Source organism: Euprymna scolopes, chromosome 6 (assembly GCF_053919585.1).
Source record: "Euprymna scolopes isolate OS-2025 chromosome 6, ASM5391958v1, whole genome shotgun sequence".
NCBI lineage: Eukaryota > Metazoa > Mollusca > Cephalopoda > Sepiida > Sepiolidae > Euprymna > Euprymna scolopes.
The window spans coordinates 176,001,865-176,024,423 of NC_136487.1; the positions used below are offsets into that span (position 1 = coordinate 176,001,865).

The following is a 22,559-nucleotide window of genomic DNA, read 5'->3' on the forward strand; positions in this document are numbered from 1 at the left end:
GTTGCGAGATTGGTCTCCTTTACTCGAACTTCGTATCGATAAATCCTGTTGGCAGGCGCAGTGAAGGGAGATTCGTCGTCTCCTGGTGTGATGTTATACCAGTAGACAGCTTCCTGTATGGGACAGCGCATTCTAGCCGCTATTCGTTTCACTGTACGGTGACATCGCTCCGCTATGCAATTCCCGGCTGGAGCGTACGCACAACGGAATCGCAAGTGGACTCCCCATTTATGTGAAAATGCTTGAAATGCGTTGCTGCAGAAAGCCGTGTCATTGTCTAAAAGGATTTCGTGCGGCGAGCCACGCTCGAGGAACACTGCCTCCAACTGATGGATCACGCTTGCCGAGTCCTGCCTTGCCAATTTCCTCCAAATGGAGAAACGCGATGGACCACAGTCTGTCAGAGTTAAAAAATGGAAGGTGCCATAATGCGTGATATCTATTCCAATTCTTTGCCAATTCTCGTTAACTTCCAGCTTTCCCTTTTTCCACCTAACTGGCGCTGGGTCAATGGACTGACATTTCTCACATTTCCGTATGGCCGTTTTAAGGGTTGCTTTTGTCGTGGTTGGGCAACTTCTCCTGACAAAGTAGGTAGTGCGTCGCACCCCCGGATGTCCACTACCTTTGTGAATAGTCATTATTTGATTCTCATCCAGCTCGTCTGTGTGAACCGCGCCTATCACCGGGCCAGGCCCGTTTTTCTTTTTCATTGCCTTAAACCATGTATGTGGTACTCGTTTCAATCGGCCAGCAATGTTTCGTGCTGATGGAACCAGCGTCACGTCCACTGTCAGCCCGTACTCTTCCACGAGCTCCTTTAGAGTGCTTAGTCGCCTCCTAATAAGCATCTCGCTTGCTGCTTTCGTGCGCACTCGCGCCTTTCAAGTTAGTGTGTCCGAGACCCAATGGTATACGCAGACAGAATCTGTCTTTATGTGTAGCACTTTGCTCTGCCACTGTAGAGCCAAATTAATACCTTTTAATACGGCATTCAGCTCGGCTAAGTTGATATGTTGAGAGTCACCTTCAAGTCGCAGCCAACATGCATCCTCCAACACAGTTTCGCGCATCTCCAAGGCTGCACCAATTGCTAGGGAGCTAGCATCGACCCATACATTCAGCTCTTTGCCATCCACACACCAATTTCCCCGGACCGGATCGTTCCGCTGCATAGATTCCAAGGTTTTGAACATCATACGATGCAGTACGGCGTCCCTTGCTTCATCGTCCCAGCCCTTCGTTACCGAACCTACTCCCCTTCTAAGTATTCCACAAGCCACACGAAGCCAACCGCACACCGGAAAGTGCCCGACAAGTCGACCACACAGGGAAAACATTATCCGTCGTGTAACAATGCTGGGAGCTTCTGGAATTGCATTTCCTCGCTTCCACCGTAGTTCACTGTGTTCCATCCAGACCGCCAATCCCAGCACCCGTGCACCGTCCTTCAACCGCTCCGGGTTCTTGCACTCCAACCCAAACTGCGCTAGGTGTTCTCTTACATGGGTCGCGGGCACCACGTCATCGTTGACAAAAATATCATCGATGTAAGCAGATGCTGCACGGCTTACAACTTCTTCCTGAGACAGTACTTCGCTGACAATTGCTTTCATGATCAGGGGAGCCACATTCAAACCGAACCCCAGACGGGTCAGGCAATATTTTTTCCAATCGATTTCCACAGTCTGGTATGGCCACAGTGTCTCATGGACCCGCACTTGTAGGTATGCTTTCCTGAGGTCCAGTAGAGACACGTTAGCACCTTTTTGTCTCCATTCGCGCAGCTTAACCGCACAAACATCTGTGTTGGCCGTAAACGCGTTTACGTAATGATTTAGCTCCCGGTAGTCCATTACCGGGCGCACTTTGGCTTTGTTCTGCTGCATCACAGTCATCAGGGGAATTAGGCCTTTGGGAGGTCCCAATTTATCCTCTGGGTACGGCACGAGCCAACCATTATCTATCCAAGTGCGGAGCTCCTGCGTGCATTCTTCACGGATTTCCGCCGGCACTGGGTATTCTGACACTCGATTGTGTAGTCTTTCAGGGGGGTGGTCCTCAGACCACTTCCACGATGCGGTCCACGTTCGGTTTTGATGATCAAAGGTGGCGGTGAAATCTGGTTCATTAATAGAAATGGCTGCGCATTTAATATTTTTCCTGTCGCCCAGCCGCACTGATCCCGCAGGGTTGACAACGACACCGCCCAGAGCTTTTATGGCGTCGATCCCTAGAAGTAAGTCAAACCCCAGCGGTTTGCCACGCACCACCAACACATCGATTCTGGCAGACACACCTTTGTCAGTGGACACAGAGACCGCTCCCACACCGCAGCACGCATGGAACATTCCGCCAATCGTTTTGACATCTACGTTCGTTTTTCTCCAAGATCGACACCGGTCTGCATGTAAAATAGTCCTAGAGCATCCTGTATCAATAAGCGCCAAACATCGCGTCCCGTCAACCTGGATGCTTATCACCGGGAGCGTCGTGCTCGCATCTTGGTGGGAAAGGAGACTGGCGCTTATGCGTCCTCCCCGTGCTCGTTTCCCGAGCAATTTCGAGCCCAGTGTCCACTCTCACCGCAACGGTAACACCGTGTTCCACGTTTTCGACAGTCCTTTGTAAAGTGGCCTTTCGTATTGCACTTGAAACAGGTTACACTAACAGGAATATTCTGGGCCCTGTGGTTGTTGGGTGAGCGTGTGGCCGCAACCACGTCCTGATTGTGTTCCCCAGTCGTCGTCAAAATCCTTGCTCTCGACATTAGTTCCCCTATGGTCAGGACTTTGATGTTCGGCACCTGTTGAAGAGCAATTGAGATAGCGTCAGGGAACCCAGTGGCGAAAGTCAATTTTGTGAGTCTCTCTAAGCCATCTCCTGTGAATCCGGCCAATCCAATCAACTGCCTGATTTTGTTGGCGTAAACATCCACACGTTCGCCAGCCCATCTAACCATAGTTATTTTTCTGTATGCTGCAAACGCGTCGTCGGTAAATGCATCCTTTAATCGGGCCTGAATCTGGTCTATTTCTCTTTGATCGTCCTCCTCCATTTCCATGTAGAGGGCCAGTGCATCACCTTCCAGATATAAAGGTAGCAGACCTGCTGAAGTTGTGCGACAAGTCTCACTTTTTTCAGCCACGATACAACGTCTCCCTCGCCAGAGAACGGCTTGATAATATCGCTGCTTATCCGCACCTTCGCCATAGTCGGGCCGAAATAACTTGAAACAAAAATGTAGTAGGCAAAACAAACAAAAAAATACAACTAAAAACAGACGGAACAAAAACTCGCTTCTCGCAGACACGTGGGTCGTAACAAGCACAATCTACTCGCCAGAATCACCTACACACAATCTGCAGAACGCCCCCTCTCCTTTTCAGTGTCCTTCCTTTATAGCGGCCGAGAACAACATATTTGCATAATCGCGCGAGAGCAGACGTGATTCAACGATAATTACATTGGGTAAACGCTAATAAAAGCCCATGGACGCCATCTTGGAACTCTCTCTTTCGCTCAACCCAAAACAGACGTATCCGTAATAGGTAAGCTCTATTTCTCATTTTGGTTACTGCTAATTCTGCTACAGTAGTAAATTTCCTGCATTCACTAATATGGTTTACTGTTTCATTTTTTGCCCACGGAGTTTACCTTTACTGTTTTTTTTCGGGAGTGAGGTATCGATTTGACCTATGATATAATTAATTCAAATGTCGTTATGTTGTGCGACTATTTTACAGTTCCATCGTAATAAATTCTAAGTTTGATGTCGCATCCTCTTATATCTGTAACCTAGTCCTTTTCTCCTCTTCTGACGAGAAGCACTAGGCTTCGAAATACCTAGATAAAAAAACGCTTATGACTCCTCTTTCTATATCGTGCTTTCCTTATTAATTCATATATACCGATACGTATATATAATTTTAGTCTTTATTAATTCTTTATGTTTTGATGTGGAATTGATTTAATAATTTATCGAAGTATTTAACAATAAATTAATTCTTTTGATTTTTTCACATTTGTTTTGACTTGTTTCTTTTATACAATTTATTTTGGATATGATTTGAAAGGGATTTAAAGTCTTAAAATACACACACACACGCACACACACACACACACACACACATATATATATATATATATATATATATATATATATATATATATATATCTTCTATAGTATATTCCTATGTAATTTTACAAAGTAAAAACTATTCTACGGAGAGGCAAATCTGCTTAATGGGGGAGAAGGATGCTCGTAAGAGTCGATGGTTTGTACACCACTTATATATATATATATTTTTTTTCTTTAAATAGTTAGTATTGAGTTGTGTTTTATATAAATAATAGAAAGCTCCCATATATGTATGCTACGTGGATGAAATCTTATTTTTATCTGAAAATAATGAAATGATATACTAACTTAAGTACCTTTTTTTTAAAAAAAACTCAATCACTAAATTTACCGTAGAGTTGAATAATAATAATAATAATAATAATAATAATAATAATAATAATAATAATAATAATAAAAAATTTCAGTTCTTGATGTCTTTATTGACGTGCCCAATAAAACAGTTAACACTTCTGTATATAGAAAAACCAACTAGCATATACTCCAGCCTCCTGAACTTTAAAAGTGAGTGCCCAAAACGGTACAAAATAGCCAAAATAAAAAATTAAATCGCACTAAAATGATATCATCCACAAAAAAGCATTACTCATTGAAATAAAAAAAATATTAAACAAGTACTCATCAACAATCATTTTCCTAATTACATTGTTGATGAACAAATAAAACGAATGCTACAATCCCTTGAAAACCCTATATATATATATATATATATATATATATATATATATATATATATATATATATACTAGCAAAAGTATCCGTCGTTGACTGGGTTCAAAAACAGCCTACAGAAAATGGATTCTGATTTATGAAAGTGTGATAGGTTATGAAAAGGAAGAGTTGTAAAGAGATAGCTTCGAATTTGGGGTTATCAAAACCAAAGCAAAATATGATGAAAGTAAAAATAAACTCCATAATTTTTTTTTTTTTAAATTTTTTATTTTATTTTTTTTTAATTCAATTTTCACCCTAAACAAGGCACAGTGCCACTTTGAAGCAAGGGGCTACTATCAGGGACTTAATTAGCGGGGTCATTATGAAGGGAGATGAGTAGAAAGATGTTTGTTAACATTACACTTGAACTTCTGCATGTCATTGCAGTTGGGAAAGCAGAATCCCGGAAGGGAGTTCCAAAGACCCGCAGTTCTTGGGAAGAAACTATTGGAGTAAAAGGCTTTCTTGCACCTAGGGATCTCTACTGTAAAGGGATGAGACTTAGTAGCTTGTCGGGTTTGTCGGGGGTAGTTACGTCGGGGAGGTACAAGTGTTTGCAGTTCGTCAGAGCATTCACCATTATTATACCATTATTATACCATACCTGTTCACACTGAAAAACTTATCACAATATTCTGTGGATCTATATTAAAAAACCTTGTAAAACTTTGTGACATATTTCCATTCTATGGAGGTCAGGCGCGAACGAACACCCCATAATTTTATTATACTATATTTCTTCAAACTGAATCATAATTATCAAAGTATACTTACGCAGATAGATATGAAAAGTCTTTATTAAAGTTTGTGCCTATTTCCATTTTATGGAGGCCAGGCGCGAACGCAGACGCCACAATTTTATTATACCATCCCTATTTAAGTTAAAACATACTTATCAAAGTATTCTTATGTACATCTATATCAAAAATATTTGTAAAGGTTTTTTTATATTTAAATTTTATATCTATCTATCTATCTATCTATCTATCTATCTATCTATCTATATATATACTCTTTATTTGTTTTTACATAAGCAGTTATATGTTGCTACACAGTAATGGACATGTTTCAGTCAGCTAGTTGCCAGTAATTAGAGACCTCTTCAGGCGGTACAGCTTATACGAAAACATTCTTATGACTGTAGCAACATATTACCGCTTATGTAAAAACAAATAAAGAGTATACTCTGCTCAACTTCGGTATTGAGCACTCTTGTATTAACCTCGTTAAACTTCATTTATTACTCTGGTAAACAATAAACTCAGATAATATATATATTTTTTCTTGAAAAGTCAAATCTTTACCTATATTTGGTGCAGGGGTTACTGAAGACACCATCTGTTGTGTTGATCCAGGGGGAATATCTGTCTGCCATAAGAAAGGTTGTTGCCAAACACAAATTGCTTAAGAAAAGACCTGTAAAAAATACAGATATGTGTTTTGGAATTGAAATCAAATTGAAAAAAATAATCCTTGCTCCAAGATAGAAATACTCCCTGCTCGAAAATATAATGATTTACTGTTTTCGAATAGAAGAAATGTCTACTAGAAGGTAGAAAGAACTACTGCCCTAATGTAGAAAGAATCGCTTCTTGAAGTCCAGAAACAGAATTATATACAGTAGATTATAACCAGTAAAAAACAACGAAATACATTATTATTTTAACTAAAAATTTCATGGAAATATTAGTTTATTTTTTTTTGTATAATTTTTTCGTTCACTTGTCTTCTTTTTTTGTACTTTTTACCCCTTAATTAACGACGAATTTCCTTATCAACTTCAGTCTGGACATCTTAAGCAATTAACACCTGTTATATAGCCGTGTATAACGTCTCTATTATATAGTCGGATCTTTATAACTGGTGTATATAACAGTTTTAATAATTTCTTTGTAATGTCTATACAAGATGTGCGGTGTATATATTTATGATAGAGCTTCTATGATCATCTAGCGTTTATCTACAGCTCTTTGTGAGTGTATATAAATGTTCATGTATGCGAGAGTCTTTAATATTTGTGATCATTTAGCTTCTCAATTATTCTCGAGTTGATGCGTGTATAACACGTGTTTAACAGAATATATAACAAACACGTACAATACAAAGCAGTTTTAAATCAGGCCAGTAGAGTAAACATACCTTGCCTATCTTTGAGTCTAGTTTTGACGGATCGTGGAAGCTGCATATGAAGTTTCATCCCAAGGAAACGACCATTAGCCTGGGATGTATTTTCAGCAACTTTTATTACCAAAATATTTCTCAACTTGGAAATTTGCACGCTTGTTCTAAGTTCAACATTCTGTCGACATTGCCCCGAGAGTTTGCTCCAGGTTTCAGGTATTACAACCGGTCACTATCTCGTGTGTTCCTCTCAAACTCTAACTACAAACTGACTAAACCCTACGTGCATATACAAACTGTTTTCCCTTCATAATTACGTCACCAATACCCGTAGCCTATAGAATCATCATTTCATGTTTTGTCACGTAATCTATTTATTATGTTAGTCAGCTAATTTTTCTAAGTTGTTTGTTTAACTAAAAATTCCATTTCATCAAGTTAACATTCCTATTACTTGTAAAATATTTAACATATATCTTTGACTATTCTAAATATTTAATCCGCTTCGATAACATTTCGTTTTTGTTCTCGAAATATTTCTACTAACTAAACACTGACGATCAGGCTCTCCGGCATTTTCCAGGAATCAACAATGTAACACACCTCGACACGATTAACTCACTGCTCTTTAGTAGAAAAGATTGCTGCTCGAATGTGAAAGGAGACAATTCTCTCTGGTGAAACGGGCTCCTACACGAAGTGCCGTATATATATATATATATATATATATATATATATATATATATATATATATTAAATCCCCGAAACAGTGTTTCATGGTAAACAACTGATGATCCCTTGAAAAATAAAATATTGGTATTATAGTAAATTCGAGAGCGAGTTGATGCAGTGATTGCAGGTGATTAAATGACTTACTGACTAGATGGTTTTCTAACGAATGATAAAAAATAATTTTTTGTATAGTTTTAAAGGTTAAAAACTTCAAAGACTATATATATATATATATATATATATGTATATATACGGCACTTCGTGTGTGTATATATATATATATATATATATGTACGTGTGTGTATGTGTGCGTATGTGTGAGATCCACAGACATATATATTTATGTGCGTATGTATGCGTATGATCCATAGAGATATGTATATATGTATGTATTTATGTGTGTAATCCACAGATAAATATGCATGTGTGTATGTATGTATATGCCTATGATTCCAGACAGGTATATGTATGTGTATGTATGTATGTGTGCTCTACAGACAAATATATATGTGTGTATGCATATGTGTGTGATTTACAGACATATATAAGTATGTGTGTATGTATGTGTTTGAATCTACAGATATATTTATGTATGTATGTATGTATGTATGTATCTATCATCATGTATGTATGTATGTATGTCTGTATGTATGTATGTATGTATGTTATCGAGCTTTTCCGCCATACTCTTTTGAACTTCAGGCAACTTTAACTTGGCGACATCAATACGGCTAGGCACCTTAACACGATTGTGACGAACTTTCTTACGGATTCGTAAATTAAATTTTCCTCTCACCAACTTGTGATCAGTTGCACATTCAGCAATGCGCATGGCACCAACATTATATCTCGAAGGTCGCGTGTTCGAGTTATGATGAAGTCAATTAGGTGACCATGCTTTGAACGTGGGTGTATCCAAGTAGCTTTGTGCTTCAGTTTACGGTGAAAAAAGTGTTACAGATAGCAAGATTAAATTCTGAACACAGCTTTAATAGCTAAAGGCCATTAGCATTCATAGTACCGATACTATAGCGGCCGAGGACTCCAGGTCTCATAGTCTTTCCCAACACGGGCATTGAAATCACCAAGAATAACAAGTTTTTCATTAATTGGCGTAGATGCAACAACAGAGCGCAGAGACTCATAGAAACACAAGGTGTCATCTTCATTCGCTTGAAGGGTTGGTGCATAGACCGAAAGAATAGAGATGAATCTGTTATGTGAGAGAGGAGCACAAAGTTTCATGATGCGATCACAGATACTGGAAAGAAATTCCATAGTATCATAGTATTTTGCATTTGATGGTACATTGGTGAATTTTAAGACTCAGGTTTATTCTGCTGGTGCTGAAGTTCTTGGCTTCAAGAGGGATAAGAACAAGGATTAGTTTGAGGACAACAATCTTGAAATTAATCAGTTGCTGATGAATAAACAGACAATTTATGAATTTTTACTTCGTGAAGATCATTCTGATCATACAACTAATTTGCGACAATACAAAAAGGTCAAAGCCACATTGCAACGTGAGCTAAGAAAAATGAAAAACTAATGGTGGATGAATATAACGGAGCAGATCAAAAAGGCGTTTGACACAAAAAATTCGAAGGAATTTTATGGACTCCTGCGCCAAATATTTGGTCCTCCTACCTCTTCAATATCTCCCCTGATGTCGAAAGATGGTTCTGTTGTCATTAAGGATCCAGAAAATATCTTGAAAAGATGGCAAGAGCACTTTACTGATGTGTTTCACAATCCCTCAGCAGTAGATGCTGATGCAATTGATAACCTACCACAATGTGATATCATATTCAGAATGGATCGTTTGCCTAATCTGGTTGAGGTGCAGTTGGCTATCGCACAAATCAGCAGTGGCAAGGTACCTGGTTTGGATGGTATTCCGGTGGAGCTTCTTAAGATTGGAGGTGCTAATATTGCTAATGCTATCCTTGGTTTTGTTGAGGAAATCTGGGAAGGTGCTCCTGTTCCAAAGGATTGGATTGATGGTGTCTTGGTAACCCTGTTTAAAGGAAAGGGACAGAAGAATGTTTGTGACCACTACCGTGGGATTATGTTTTTTGAAGCTGTTGGGAAAGTTCTCGCACGACTTTTATTAAACAGGTTACTGGAGGATGGTTGTCCTAATGCTATACCAGAGTCACAAAGTGGCTTTAGGTTTGGAAGAGGAACTATGGATATGATTTTTTAAGCCCGGCAAGTTCAGGGGAAATGTATTGAACAACAGATACAGTCAAGTGTTTGTGGATCTACCCAAATCATTTGACACCGTTAACAAGGATGCTTTCTGGTTAATCTTAGAGAAATTAGGGTGTCCTCCAACCTTTGTTAGAATATTCAAGGAACTGCACAGGGACATGAAAGCTCGAGTCTCGTTTAACGGAAAATTGTCTGATGAAATCCCAGTTGACAATGATGCCATACAAGGTGATATTCTTGCCTCTACTCTTTTCTATATATATTTTGCTGCTCTACTTGCTAATACGTTTCGAGATTGCGATAGGGGTGTCATGTTGAAGTTTCGAACCTCAGGTCGCATTTTTAACCTTTGAAAATTTAATGCCAGAATCAAGCTACATCATGTCTTGGTCAAGGAGTTACTGTATGCAGACGATGCTGTTTTTGTCACACACTGAGACTGATATGCAGCATATAATGGATAGCTTTGCTGACTCCTGCACTGCCTTTAGTCTGAGGATCAGTCTGTCTAAAACAAAGGTGATGTTCACTCCTTCACCGGGCCAGTCATACGTGGAGCCGAATATCATGGTCTGAGGTGCTAGACTGGGAGTAGTTGATTCATTTTTGTACCTTGGTAGTTCTCTATCGAGGGATGGCTGTCTCGACACTGAAATCCACAGGCGAATTCAGAAGGCATCTGTAGCTTTTGGAAAGTTTGAGAAAAGAGTGTGGTCTGATTGTGGCATCACAGACAGGACTAAGTCTTATTATTTTTGTGAATTTTATCGAAGACTCTTTTGCCAACTTTATACCGTTTGTTTTTGTTATCGTTTTTTTTGAGGTTTGGCCTAACCTGGTTTGGTAACAGCTTGGGAAAAATCGATCTAACTTTGCGTCCGAACATAACCTCAGCAGGTGTCTTCGACATTTCGATGTTTACATTCGAAGTAACTCTGTAGACTTGTAAAAACTGTTGGATTGACTTATTCGTCGGCGACCCACTAGCTTTATTTCAGAGCTCTCTTGAATGTGTCAACGAATTGCTCTGCTTGTCCATTACTTCTTGCATGGTATGGCGGAATGGTTATATGCTCGATTAGATGAGCCTCGCAAAAATGTTTAAATTCGGTAAACGAAAATGCGTTCCATTGTCTGTAACAGTGCAGTCTACCACTCCAAACTTAGCGAATAGTTCATACAGGAAGTTGATAGTTACCTCGGATGTGGGATTCTTACATTTGAATACTTCCGGCCATTTAGATAGGCTGTCTGCAACAATGAGGTAGTAGAACCCATCTAGCCATCCTGCAAAATCTAAATGAATTCTAGACCAAGGTCGGTCTGGTTTTTGCCCACGATCCGAATTGAGTCGGAGGAGCTTTCATAGCTAATGCACATCCTCTACACTCCCGGATTTTTCCTTCTATATCCTTATCCATGTTTGGCCAATAAATGAAAGAACGTATAAAGCTTTTTATTCTTGATATACCTGGATGTCCTACATGGAATTCCTTGAGCATTCATTTTTGTAATGTCGCAGGAATTACGACCCTGTCGCTATATAACAGGACGTTATCGCAAATTGAATAAATTTCTTCATCCAGTTCGTTATTGTTGATCCTTTCTTTCGTGCGTATAATAAATTCGTCCACCTCTGCCTTACTCTTAATCTCATCAAGCGTTACTGGAAGTTCTCCTTTTGTGTCATCTAACGTATTTTTTACTTCAACTTCTGCTTGAATGGCTGCTATTACCATATTCTCCAATGGTTATGTCTGCTTAGGTATTAACCTCGATAACCCGTCCGCATGACCAAATTTTTAGATGGTACATACTCCATTTGAAAATTGTAATTCAGAAGTATGGTACCCCATGTGCTATGGGTTTCACTTTTCCATCATCCATTTTGTGTAAAATGCATGCTCCTATGCCATAGGAGCTGGCATCGCTTGCAACTATAATTTCACGCTTAGGATTATAATGTGCCAGAAACAAGTCAGACGTTCAAGTCTCTTTAATTTCCCGAAATGCTTCTTCGCATTCTTACGTCCAGACCTATTTTTGGTCTTTCCTTAAAAGTTCATTTAATGGCGACCTTAGTTTATGCATATTTGGCACAAATACATGGCAGTAATTTGCCAAACTTAAGAAACTTTGTAAAGACGCAATATTTTCTGGAGTAGGCATATTCTTTATTGCACTCGATCTATCTGGATCCAGCCTTCTTCAATGTTTATCAATGATTTGCCTCAAGCATTTTATTTTTCTCCATGAAAATTTTTTTCCTGTTTTACTTTAAATCCATAATCCTGGATTCTTTTGAATACTTGGTTTACATGAGCTTTGTGTTGTTCTTTGCTAGCGCTTTTCATTAACACATCGTCCAAGTACCCTACTGCGAAATCCAACCCATTTAACATAATGTCCATAATTTGCTGAAAAATCGCAGGGGCGACTTTGACACCAAAAGGAAGTCTGTTAAACGTGTACAATCCCTTTTGGGTATTAATATAGTAGCTTTGAACACTCCTCATCGACTGGAACTTTAAGTACGCGTCACTGAGGTCGATTTTAGAAAAATATTTTCCTCCACTCAGTTTCGCAAATAGATCTTCAGAGCTCGGAAGAGGATAATGGTGATCTTGTAATGCCCTGTTTAAGCCGGACACGAATCTCCTTACTCTTCTTTTTGGTGCCAACCGTTGCTGCAGCTCACTCACTGTGATCAATTTTTCCGATGACACCCATGTTTTCGAGTCTTTCTAATTCACCGTCTATCTGTTCTATAGCGGCGTATGGAGCATTTATTTTCTTTCTGAACACTGGCTGTTCATTTACTTTTACGTCAAATTTTGCTACCGCTTTTGTACACCTTTCCAAACCGCCTGAAAATACGTCTGGGAAATTCTCTTTTAACTCCCTCTTGAGTTTTTCTGCCTCCAGATTCGAATCCTCAACATTTTGGCAAAATGAGCTTAAAGGCAAATCCCATAGTCTAAACTTTTTGAACACATCAGTTCCAAAGAGGTTGCTTGATTTTCGCATGACAAAAATTCTAGTTTTTTCGGCCCTGTTCTGGAAAAAAAAATATTCGTCAATTATTTTCCTTCGAAGGTAATTTTATGTGATTTAATCATAATGGGTCTCCCAAGCCTCTTCCATGTTTGTGCATTAATAATGGAAATGTCAGACCCACTATCAAGCTGTAGCCTTACTTTCGTTTTAAACATTTTGACCTGTATATATTTCCGGATATTTTGTTCCTCAGGTTCAATTTTCGTAAGTTTAATGGATGTCTTTCTACCAGATTTTTTTCTACAATGCGATGCTTTATGCCCTTTCTGGTGGCAGTTATCACATTGTTTGAATTTGTAGGGACACTCATTGTACCAATGTTTATTTCCACACCTCCAACATGGTCCAGGTGGATCTTTTCCCTGTTTCTTTTTCTGGTTATTTTTGAAGTCGAATTTTTCTTTTGATGGATCTTTTTAATATGCGACACTCCGATTTCCTCTATGTATCGACTGTCTTGTTTCAACGCAATAAACCGTTCACAGTCTTCCGCTAAGTTTTGTAGTTTTTAAATCGGTTCATTTTCGAGTTTATCTAAAATACGACGCTTGATTTCAGCGTCTTTATTTAAGACCAGCCCTTGCACAAATATTAAACATTTAAAATTATCTGATGATAATTCCTCCAGTTTAAAATTTTCGCAATGCTTGTCCACTATACTTGCTTAAGTAGTGTTGTCGTCGTCCTCTCTTTTAGTAGCATTCATACATTTATATCGCCTATGGAAGAGACGTTTTTGCAGAAAACAGTTCTGTAAGTAGCGTAACTGTTTCTTGGAAGCTCAACTCACTGTTTATTTTGGGAGAATAAAATTCACAAACTTTGTATTCTCGGCTGTTCCCAATTTCCTTAGCAAAAACCTAACTTTTTTCGCGTCTGACCAGGTACTACAATCCGATATAAAAATATCCTCATATCGTCTATAGTACTAGACGAAAGTGACATCGTCTTCTGGATTATAATTGAAAATTTCAATAGCGGCCCACACAGCTGTTTGAGAAAATGATTATCATCCGCTTTAGTTAACTGTGTCGCCTCCAGAATTTTTCTTTGTTCCTCCTGTGTTTTCATCAATATTTCCTCGAAGTGTTTCTGTTGTTGAAGCATTTTTTCTTCAAATGCATGTTTAAATCTCTCTTCTCTTTTTACTTGTTGAATTTGCTGCTTTTGCAACGCGAGATTTTGTCCTGCCTGGAATTGAAACAATTCCAACAGTGAATCTTTGAATTTCACATCCATCATACGAATTCAGTAAACAATTTACGCTTGTATTAAAGAAATATTCCTTAGTAAAAAAAATCAATCAAGTTTTCTTTCCCAATTCTTTGTTTGAAGAACAACAGTTTAGCAGTCCTGTTGTAACTTAATTTGTTGAACGTTATATTTCTAGTCTTACTAGAAACAATCCACGAAATAACATTTGTTTAACATTTTTTTTATTTGCACGCGTTTTACGTAGCAAAAATAAAATCCGTCGCTTTAAATATCCGACGAATTCGTATGGGAAACTTTTTGGTTAAAAATTTTTTTTTTATTATCCTCTTTTCCTTTTGCAAAAAAATGACTTGATTCTTTACGTGTTTGCTAAGCACAAATGACGTATGCGAATAATTATTTTTCACGGTCTCTCTTTTTCTCTTGACAAAGTCAAGCGTGTTTTTTTTTTCAATCCCAGATATTATCGAAATAACGATAAGCTTACACCGTATTTGCTAGTTGGTTTTGAACATTTAACTTTGCAGAAGAAAATTCTTACCGTAGGAAAAATGGCTTCTGGTGAAGAAAAAAATGAACCCTTTTTCCCTTTCTAAAATACTTGGTAAGTGTGTTCAATTATTAAATAATTGACAACATTCGCGTTTTTCGCTGTAGATTTTGGTAGCAAGTTTTTTCCCGTCGCCAAATTACTATTGTAGTAATTAATTCGCTGTTAATCCTTGCGTATCCAAATATCTGTTGAAATGACGAAGGTGTTCTGTCGTAAAGATTTTCGGATCTTCATTCCAATCACTTTTGGTCATTCTCTACAGTGACGGTCGTGTCGATTCCTTGTCACCAATCTGTTGTGTCGTGGAACAACAGTGAAAATAAGAACAATCAAGTCGAGGTTCGGTTAAGGAACAAGTGTATTAACAATAATGTACAAAGATAGGGAAGCGTGTATATCTGCTGAGCACTCGGCTAGCAGTTGAAGTGAAGTCGCATCTCTCTCACCGGTGTTGGAATAACTAGCGCTATTTATAGTGCTAATCGGTGTAAATTCCTCTGCTCAAGGAAGACCGCCATAACAGTATGTATGCATGTGTTATCCACAGACAAATGTATATGTATACGCACTATACCGCCCATTTTTTTTTACACAGTGATCACTACTTATCAAGGCCCGGAAGCCACTCAGGGATAAGGGTTATTGCAAGTACATTACGTTAGTGTAGATATTTGATGAAGTGTTTAATTAAGGGGCGGTTCATTAGGAATTTGTTAACATTGTAGTCCGGAGGGAAGCAGGCAGACGGAACAGAGTTCCACAGGCGTGCAGTTCTAAGAAAGAAGCTTTGTTCCTGGAATCCGCGTTTTGATTTAGGCACAGATATAGAGTGGGGGAAATTTTTCACAGTGGATTCAGCTAGACGGGTGTTTTTCGTGAAAGATTGGCGAGGGGGGGGAGAACCAGAGATTGGAGTTCAGACGAGCACCACGTCCATGGAAATAACGATAAAACAAGGATAGGCTCGCAACGTCTCTTCTGTGGGAGAGGGGTTGCAGGGTAGAGAAAAGGGCATCCCCCACTAAGCCACGAAGTCTATTTTGTACTCTGTCTAGGCAGGATAGGCTGTTTTTAGCAGCTCCTGCCCAGATATGGCAACAGTATTCCATCCTTGGACGTACTTGGCTTTTATATAGATAGAGAATTGCATCAGTAGTGAGATATCTTCTGGAGCGGTAGAAGGATCCCACCATCTTTCCAGCGACCTTGGCAACAGACGATGTACGTGTTCCGTTTCAGATCAGGAGTAAAAGTCAAGCCCAGAAGATTGTCAAAACACGGGGCCTCACCCAGACGAGAGCCATCCATCACAATTGATGCCAGCTGGGGATCAGAGCGTTGATGATGTAAGGATAGGAGTTTGGTTTTGGATGCATTAAAGGTAACCAGCCACATCTTCCCCCACTGAACCACGCGCTCGAGATCAGAGGAGAGAGAATCAGAGAGAACTTTGTCATTTACAGCATTTGATGTGTTGCCGTAGATGGTCGTGTCATCAGCATAGATGTCAACGAATGATTTAAGTATGTGTTTAGGGAGGTCATTGATGTAGATCAGGAAGAGAGTTGGGCCCAGGATTGACCCCTGAGGGACTCCAGCATTTATATTGCAGGCCTCCGATTTTTGTCCATCTACCACTACTCTTATGAGCCTATCGGAGAGAAATGATTTAATGATTGAGAAAATATTTCCAGTTATACCGTAGCTGGAAATCTTGTGAAGTAGACCCTTATGCCATACCTTGTCGAAGGCCTTTGATATGTCAAGAGCAATTGCCCTAGAAAGGAAACCTTTGTCAAGAGATTCACTAATCCTGTGGGATATAACCGTCAGCACATCTGCGGTAGATCTTGCAGAGCGGAAACCATATTGTGTGTCACTAAGAAGTTTATTCCTGCTGAGGTGGTTGACTATTTCTCTATTTAATATGGATTCCACAACTTACTCATAACACACAGGAGACTTATAGGTCTGTACTGAGAGGGAGATGACTTATCACCTGAATTCTTAAATACAGGGCAAACTGATGAGGTCTTCCAGGGAGTCGGAAAGCACTTCTCCTTAAGGCAGCGCTTAAATAGTTTCGTAAGTATGGGAGCAAGTTCTGGTTGAAGCTTTTTTAACACTATAATTGGGATGCCATCAGGGTCAGTTGCTTTACTGGAATCTAGGTTCTTTATTAGCTTGGCGACCTCATGCACGGATATTTGTATGTTACCTAGCTTGTTCTGTGTTATAGGAGGAAATATGGGGAGTTGATGGCCTTCGTCGCATAGGGTAGAATTAGCTGCAAAGTTATTTACAAATAGTTTGGCCTTGTCTGACGCTGACGAGATGACCTCTGGTCCATTGATAATGGTTGGGATAGAACGCACACTTCTGTTCAGGATCCTATTTGTTATTTGCCAAAAACTGGTGGGATCCAAGCCGTTGATCAGCTATCTTGGATTTAACAGACTGGGCATATAGCTCTCTTGCATTTTTTTATTACTCTTTTACAGTGGTTGCTGGCAGACCTGAAAGCAGCTTTAGTCTCAGTGCATCTATTACGTTGGTAGCTATGGAAAAAGTGATTTCTGTGCGCGATAGCAGCAGCACATTCTGGGGAGAACCATGGCTGGCTGTTAGGTTTTTGTTGGAATTTTTTAGATGGTATGAATTTGTCTATGCCTACAATTAACCATTCGGTCAGATCTGATACTATAGAGGACACTTCCTTTTTAAACATGGAGTGCAGAGGTAAATCAGATATGAATGTACGGAAGCTATCCGAGTCAGCCATAGAGTATCGGTATACAGTACGGTGGAGGGGTACGTCTGGGGGCTTCTTACATTTCGTTTTTATCTTAACTGATACGACGAAGTGGTCGGAGGATCCTAGAGGAGAATGAACGGAACATGAACATAGCTCAGGGGAAGTTGAGAGAAAAAGATCTGTTTGGGTATATTAACTATTATTACTTCCTTGATTTTAACTTGAAAATTCATAAATTATAGTAGATCTGGTCAGAAATTATTCTTGAAATTTCTAAAACGAAATCTTTCTTCTAAACTTTTTGAAATTATTGGTTGTAGTTGTGGTTGGCTTGATAAAGTTTTAATCAATAATTGTGAACATGTTTCAGTTTTTAATATATATATATATATATATATATATATATATATATATATATATATATATATACATCCACATATAGTGCTGTTTCGCTATTTCACAGCTCATCAGTGCGGCTAGATTAGCAACTACCTCAAGCAATAGACTCTCCCGTCGATTTCGACGCATGAGGTTCCACCACAACAACTAAGTTTCTCGAAAATTACAACACATGATTTGTTTATAGTGGTGAAGGCCTTGTGTAGAACCACCCACACTTTTTGGTATTACTGCTAATCTTTTTCTGTGCAGGACAGAGTATGCAGTAGACTGCAGGTTTTTATATCAGAGTTCCTTCTTCAAGATGCATGTCTTAATGAATATGGAGGTGCATCTCTCCCAGTGAATTAATGCACCCCCAGATACCAACCTGAATATTTCTACGACACGGCGCGGTAGATATAGCGCCTAGCCTTCCAAATGGTCACCCATCTGGTACTGGCTAGGCTCAACGTTGTTTAACTTCGGTGATCTAGCGATAACCTGTGTGTCAATGTCATTGTGCCGTATGTATATGTATATTGTATCATATATTTTATTTTAAATAAATACACACATATATATATATATATATTTATGAAGAGATATATTCTCTTATAATATATACCAATCCTTGTAATGTAATTACAGAGCAATATAGTGAATACATGACAAAAATCCATATTCCAAAATTCATGATGTTGACGATCTTATAATCTATTCCTTTAATTTAGTTGACATTGACAACTCTTGACAGTATCTGTTTCGTAGCGCAAAATCAATCACTTAATTATTATATCATTCAGTGAATCTATTATGCCATTAACTCATTCAGATTCACTGATTGATATAATAATTAAGTGATTGATTTCGCGCTACGAAACAGATAATATCAAGAATTGTAAATGTTAACTGAATTAAAGGAATAGATTATAAGATTGTCAACATCATGAATTTTGGAATATAGTTTTCTTGTAATTTATTCGATATATATATATATATATATATATATATATATATATATGTATATATAATCGTACGTAACTTAACAATTTATTGCAGTTTCACGGTATTACCAATGATCTAATATACATGTATATCGCAATTAGAAAGGCAAGACTTATTTATTAATGTTCATAATTAAAAGTGATTAGAAATAGGAAAAAATAAGTTACGCAACTGGTTTCACCCTCAATCGTCAACGGCTGAACCGAGGGATTTTTATTAAAGAGTAAAACCAAATCACAAAAAACAAAAACAAGACAAAAACAACAACATCAAAAAAAAAAAAAAAAAAAAAAAACAGAAAAAATAGCGAGGGGGGCATTTTTCCTTTTAATAAAAATCTCTCTCGATTCAGCTCTCAAGGCGAAACCGGTCGGATAACTTTTTAATCAGGAATATTAACAAAATAAGCCTCCCCTTCTTAATTGCCTCCAAATCATTCTATCTATCTATCTATCTATCTATCTATCTATCTATCTATCTATCTATCTATCTAGATAAATGGATATATACACGATATTTACTTTATCATTCTATATACACGTGTAGATATTTTAATCTTACTATAATTCTCAACACTTCAAAATAAACAAATATTTTAAAGATTAAAAATTAATTAAGTTAATTAGAGTTGGTTAGAAAGAGATATTGAAGCTCTATTACAATTAGATTTCAAGATGAAAATATGAGGAGGATTACCAAAGAGTCCAATGATAGACAGTTTCCTTCTCCCAACTGTGTCTACCAACCAAACTCCAATGATAGCAAAGACTAGGCTGGCACAATTGACAATGACAGAATTCCACAAAGCGTTTGTCACGTTTCCAATTCCAGACATTTGGATAATTATTCCACTGTAATAACTGCGAAAAAACAAAAGAAGAGTGACTAAGTAACGAAAAACAAAAGAAGAGTGACTAAGTAACGAAAAACAAAAGAAGAGTGACTAAGTAACGAAAAACAAAAGAAGAGTGACTAAGTAACGAAAAACAAAAGAAGAGTGACTAAGTAACGAAAAACAAAAGAAGAGTGACTAAGTAACGAAAAACAAAAGAAGAGTGACTAAGTAACAAAAACAAAAGAAGAGTGACTAAGTAACGAAAAACAAAAGAAGAGTGACTAAGTAACGAAAAACAAAAGAAGAGTGACTAAGTAACGAAAAACAAAAGAAGAGTGACTAAGTAACGAAAAACAAAAGAAGAGTGACTAAGTAACGAAAAACAAAAGAAGAGTGACTAAGTAACGAAAAACAAAAGAAGAGTGACTAAGTAACGAAAAACAAAAGAAGAGTGACTAAGTAACGAAAAACAAAAGAAGAGTGACTAAGTAACGAAAAACAAAAGAAGAGTGACTAAGTAACGAAAAACAAAAGAAGAGTGACTAAGTAACGAAAAACAAAAGAAGAGTGACTAAGTAACGAAAAACAAAAGAAGAGTGACTAAGTAACGAAAAACAAAAGAAGAGTGACTAAGTAACGAAAAACAAAAGAAGAGTGACTAAGTAACGAAAAACAAAAGAAGAGTGACTAAGTAACGAAAAACAAAAGAAGAGTGACTAAGTAACGAAAAACATTTGGAAAGAATCTAAAAAGTCGATTTCCGCTCGTCTAATGATCAGTCATGTTTTGGTTTTAAATATCATTTGCCTCAGGATTAAATATTGACCAACTAAATACACTCGTATATAAGATGCATAACTGAGAATATTAGGGAATGAAAGTTCAATCGGAGTCAACTTCCTGAAATTAAAATTAAAATTACTGGAGTTGTGGGAATAGAAATTTATATGGCGTCATATGGATCAAAGGGAGGGTGAGTCAAAAAAGTTGTCAGTTCTTGGAAGTAATACAAATGTAAACATGTAGTTTTAAAAATAAGGTAGAGGTGACAGTGCGTAAGTGGTACACTACACGGACTGACGACATGGGTGTATAACGTGATCGACTTGAGGGAGCGATTTGCTCCTCATTGGGGAGGTTGAGACCTCCCCCCCCCGAGACCTGAGAAATACTGGGTAATTGTGCTAAGAATGTCTAATTGAATCCCGGACAACGTCGGATATCAAAAATAATTGAATTGAAATATATCGATATATATTCTGTTTTATTGTCAAAGTCAGATATATATTTTATTGTTTGAAAAGCCAGAGATATATTTTGTTATTTGAAAAACAATGACAGGAAATGTTAGAATAAGGGACAATGACATTCGTCTGGCCTGAAGAACACCGGCCCAGGTGCTCTGAGTTCTAGGCAAGGAAAATTGACAGGGGGTTGACCCCGAGATCATGTGAAATTGATTTAATTTTGGTCTCAGATTTACAAAACTCTAGACTATTGCGGAATGGCACACACGCTATTCCGCAGATACGTAGCTCCCTTTGATTTGTTGCGTGGATTGTTCACCCCGACCTGCGACCTTACTATAAAAGTCAATACCGCTCGAAAATAAAAAGATTTTGCGCCGGAATATCGAGAAGGAATCAGCTTCCCCAAAACGCCCCACGATACCCTCTCTCCAGCCGCCTGAGTGCCATCCACCAAGAAGAGAGATTTGTGAATTTAAAATGTGTTAAGAACTGAACGTGTATATATATATATATATATATATATATATATATATATATATATATATATATATATATTTGTGTGTGTGTGTGTGTGTGTGTAAAAAGACTGTAATTTTTGTGAAATTAATTTTTAGTAGATAGAATCCTGATTTGTCTGTCTTCCTTCTTTCTAGCGTATGCGAGCTTCGTTGTTTGCTTTCAGCAGAATTCGACACAGAGGCGTTCAGAATTCATGTGGAGAACTCCCGGAACTAGACATCACGAGCTACAGTTTCCGAAGCAGGTCAGAGGTCAATGTTTGACCTCAGCACGGGAGTCAGACTACAGGTGTCTCCCGTTCGAATCCAATTTTTTTATGAAATCACTTTTACTTAGGATGTTGGCAACCTTCACACGGCCCTTTTTGTAAGTACTCATTGTGTTTCTAGAAAGAAATCTGACTAGAAGAATATATAGAAGTGTGTATATGTATTTTCCAAAAAGAATTGATAAAATATAATTAAACAGTCATTATCGGTAAATCTGTCCCTTTCATTCAACTGGTCAGTAATTTGGAACGAAGATCAACGCAAATAAATTCCCTGTGTATTAAACAATTTTTTTTAATTTTTGAGTAATGAAAGACCTTATTTGCAGTTTGAAACATCGTAGAAATGGCGCGAACATAAGCAAGCAGCTTACTAGGATATGATTATAAACTCTCATTCATGTATGGCACAAGGTTTAAACGCAAGTCTTTTTAGTGCTGTAAGCAGGATTTAGCAGTACGGAAAAAGAGTTACAGGCACAATGTATAATCGATTTTAATATTAATTTAGAAATGGGTCTAGTTAAAGAATGAAAATCAAATTATATCTACGAGACACATTGGAAAAGAGAGACATGCGACTATTTATAATTGAGCGTTGAAGAAAGAGGGTGGGGGAAGAAAAGAAAAATATCATACAATTTAATGTCGACAGCGAGAAGGATAGACGCGGAAAAGAAAAACAAAATGGCGACAGAGAAGTTGGCAACGCGTTGCACAGGAACAAATAAATGAAGTGGCAAGTGCTCGGCTGAGCTCCAATCTATGCCCCCCTCGCCAAACTTTCACAAGAAACACC

At 38.0% G+C, this 22,559-nt stretch overlaps 1 protein-coding gene across 1 annotated transcript in view; it reads right to left on the reverse strand.

The window, feature by feature from the left end:
- The window catches only part of LOC145278291 (proton myo-inositol cotransporter-like), a 129,999-nt gene that overhangs the window by 6,119 nt on the left and 101,321 nt on the right, over positions 1-22,559 (reverse strand). Inside the window, exon 4 of the mRNA XM_080130584.1 lies at positions 6,160-6,271. Within this exon, the coding sequence (XP_079986710.1) occupies positions 6,160-6,271 (112 nt within the window). The remainder of the gene's footprint in view (positions 1-6,159; positions 6,272-22,559) is intronic.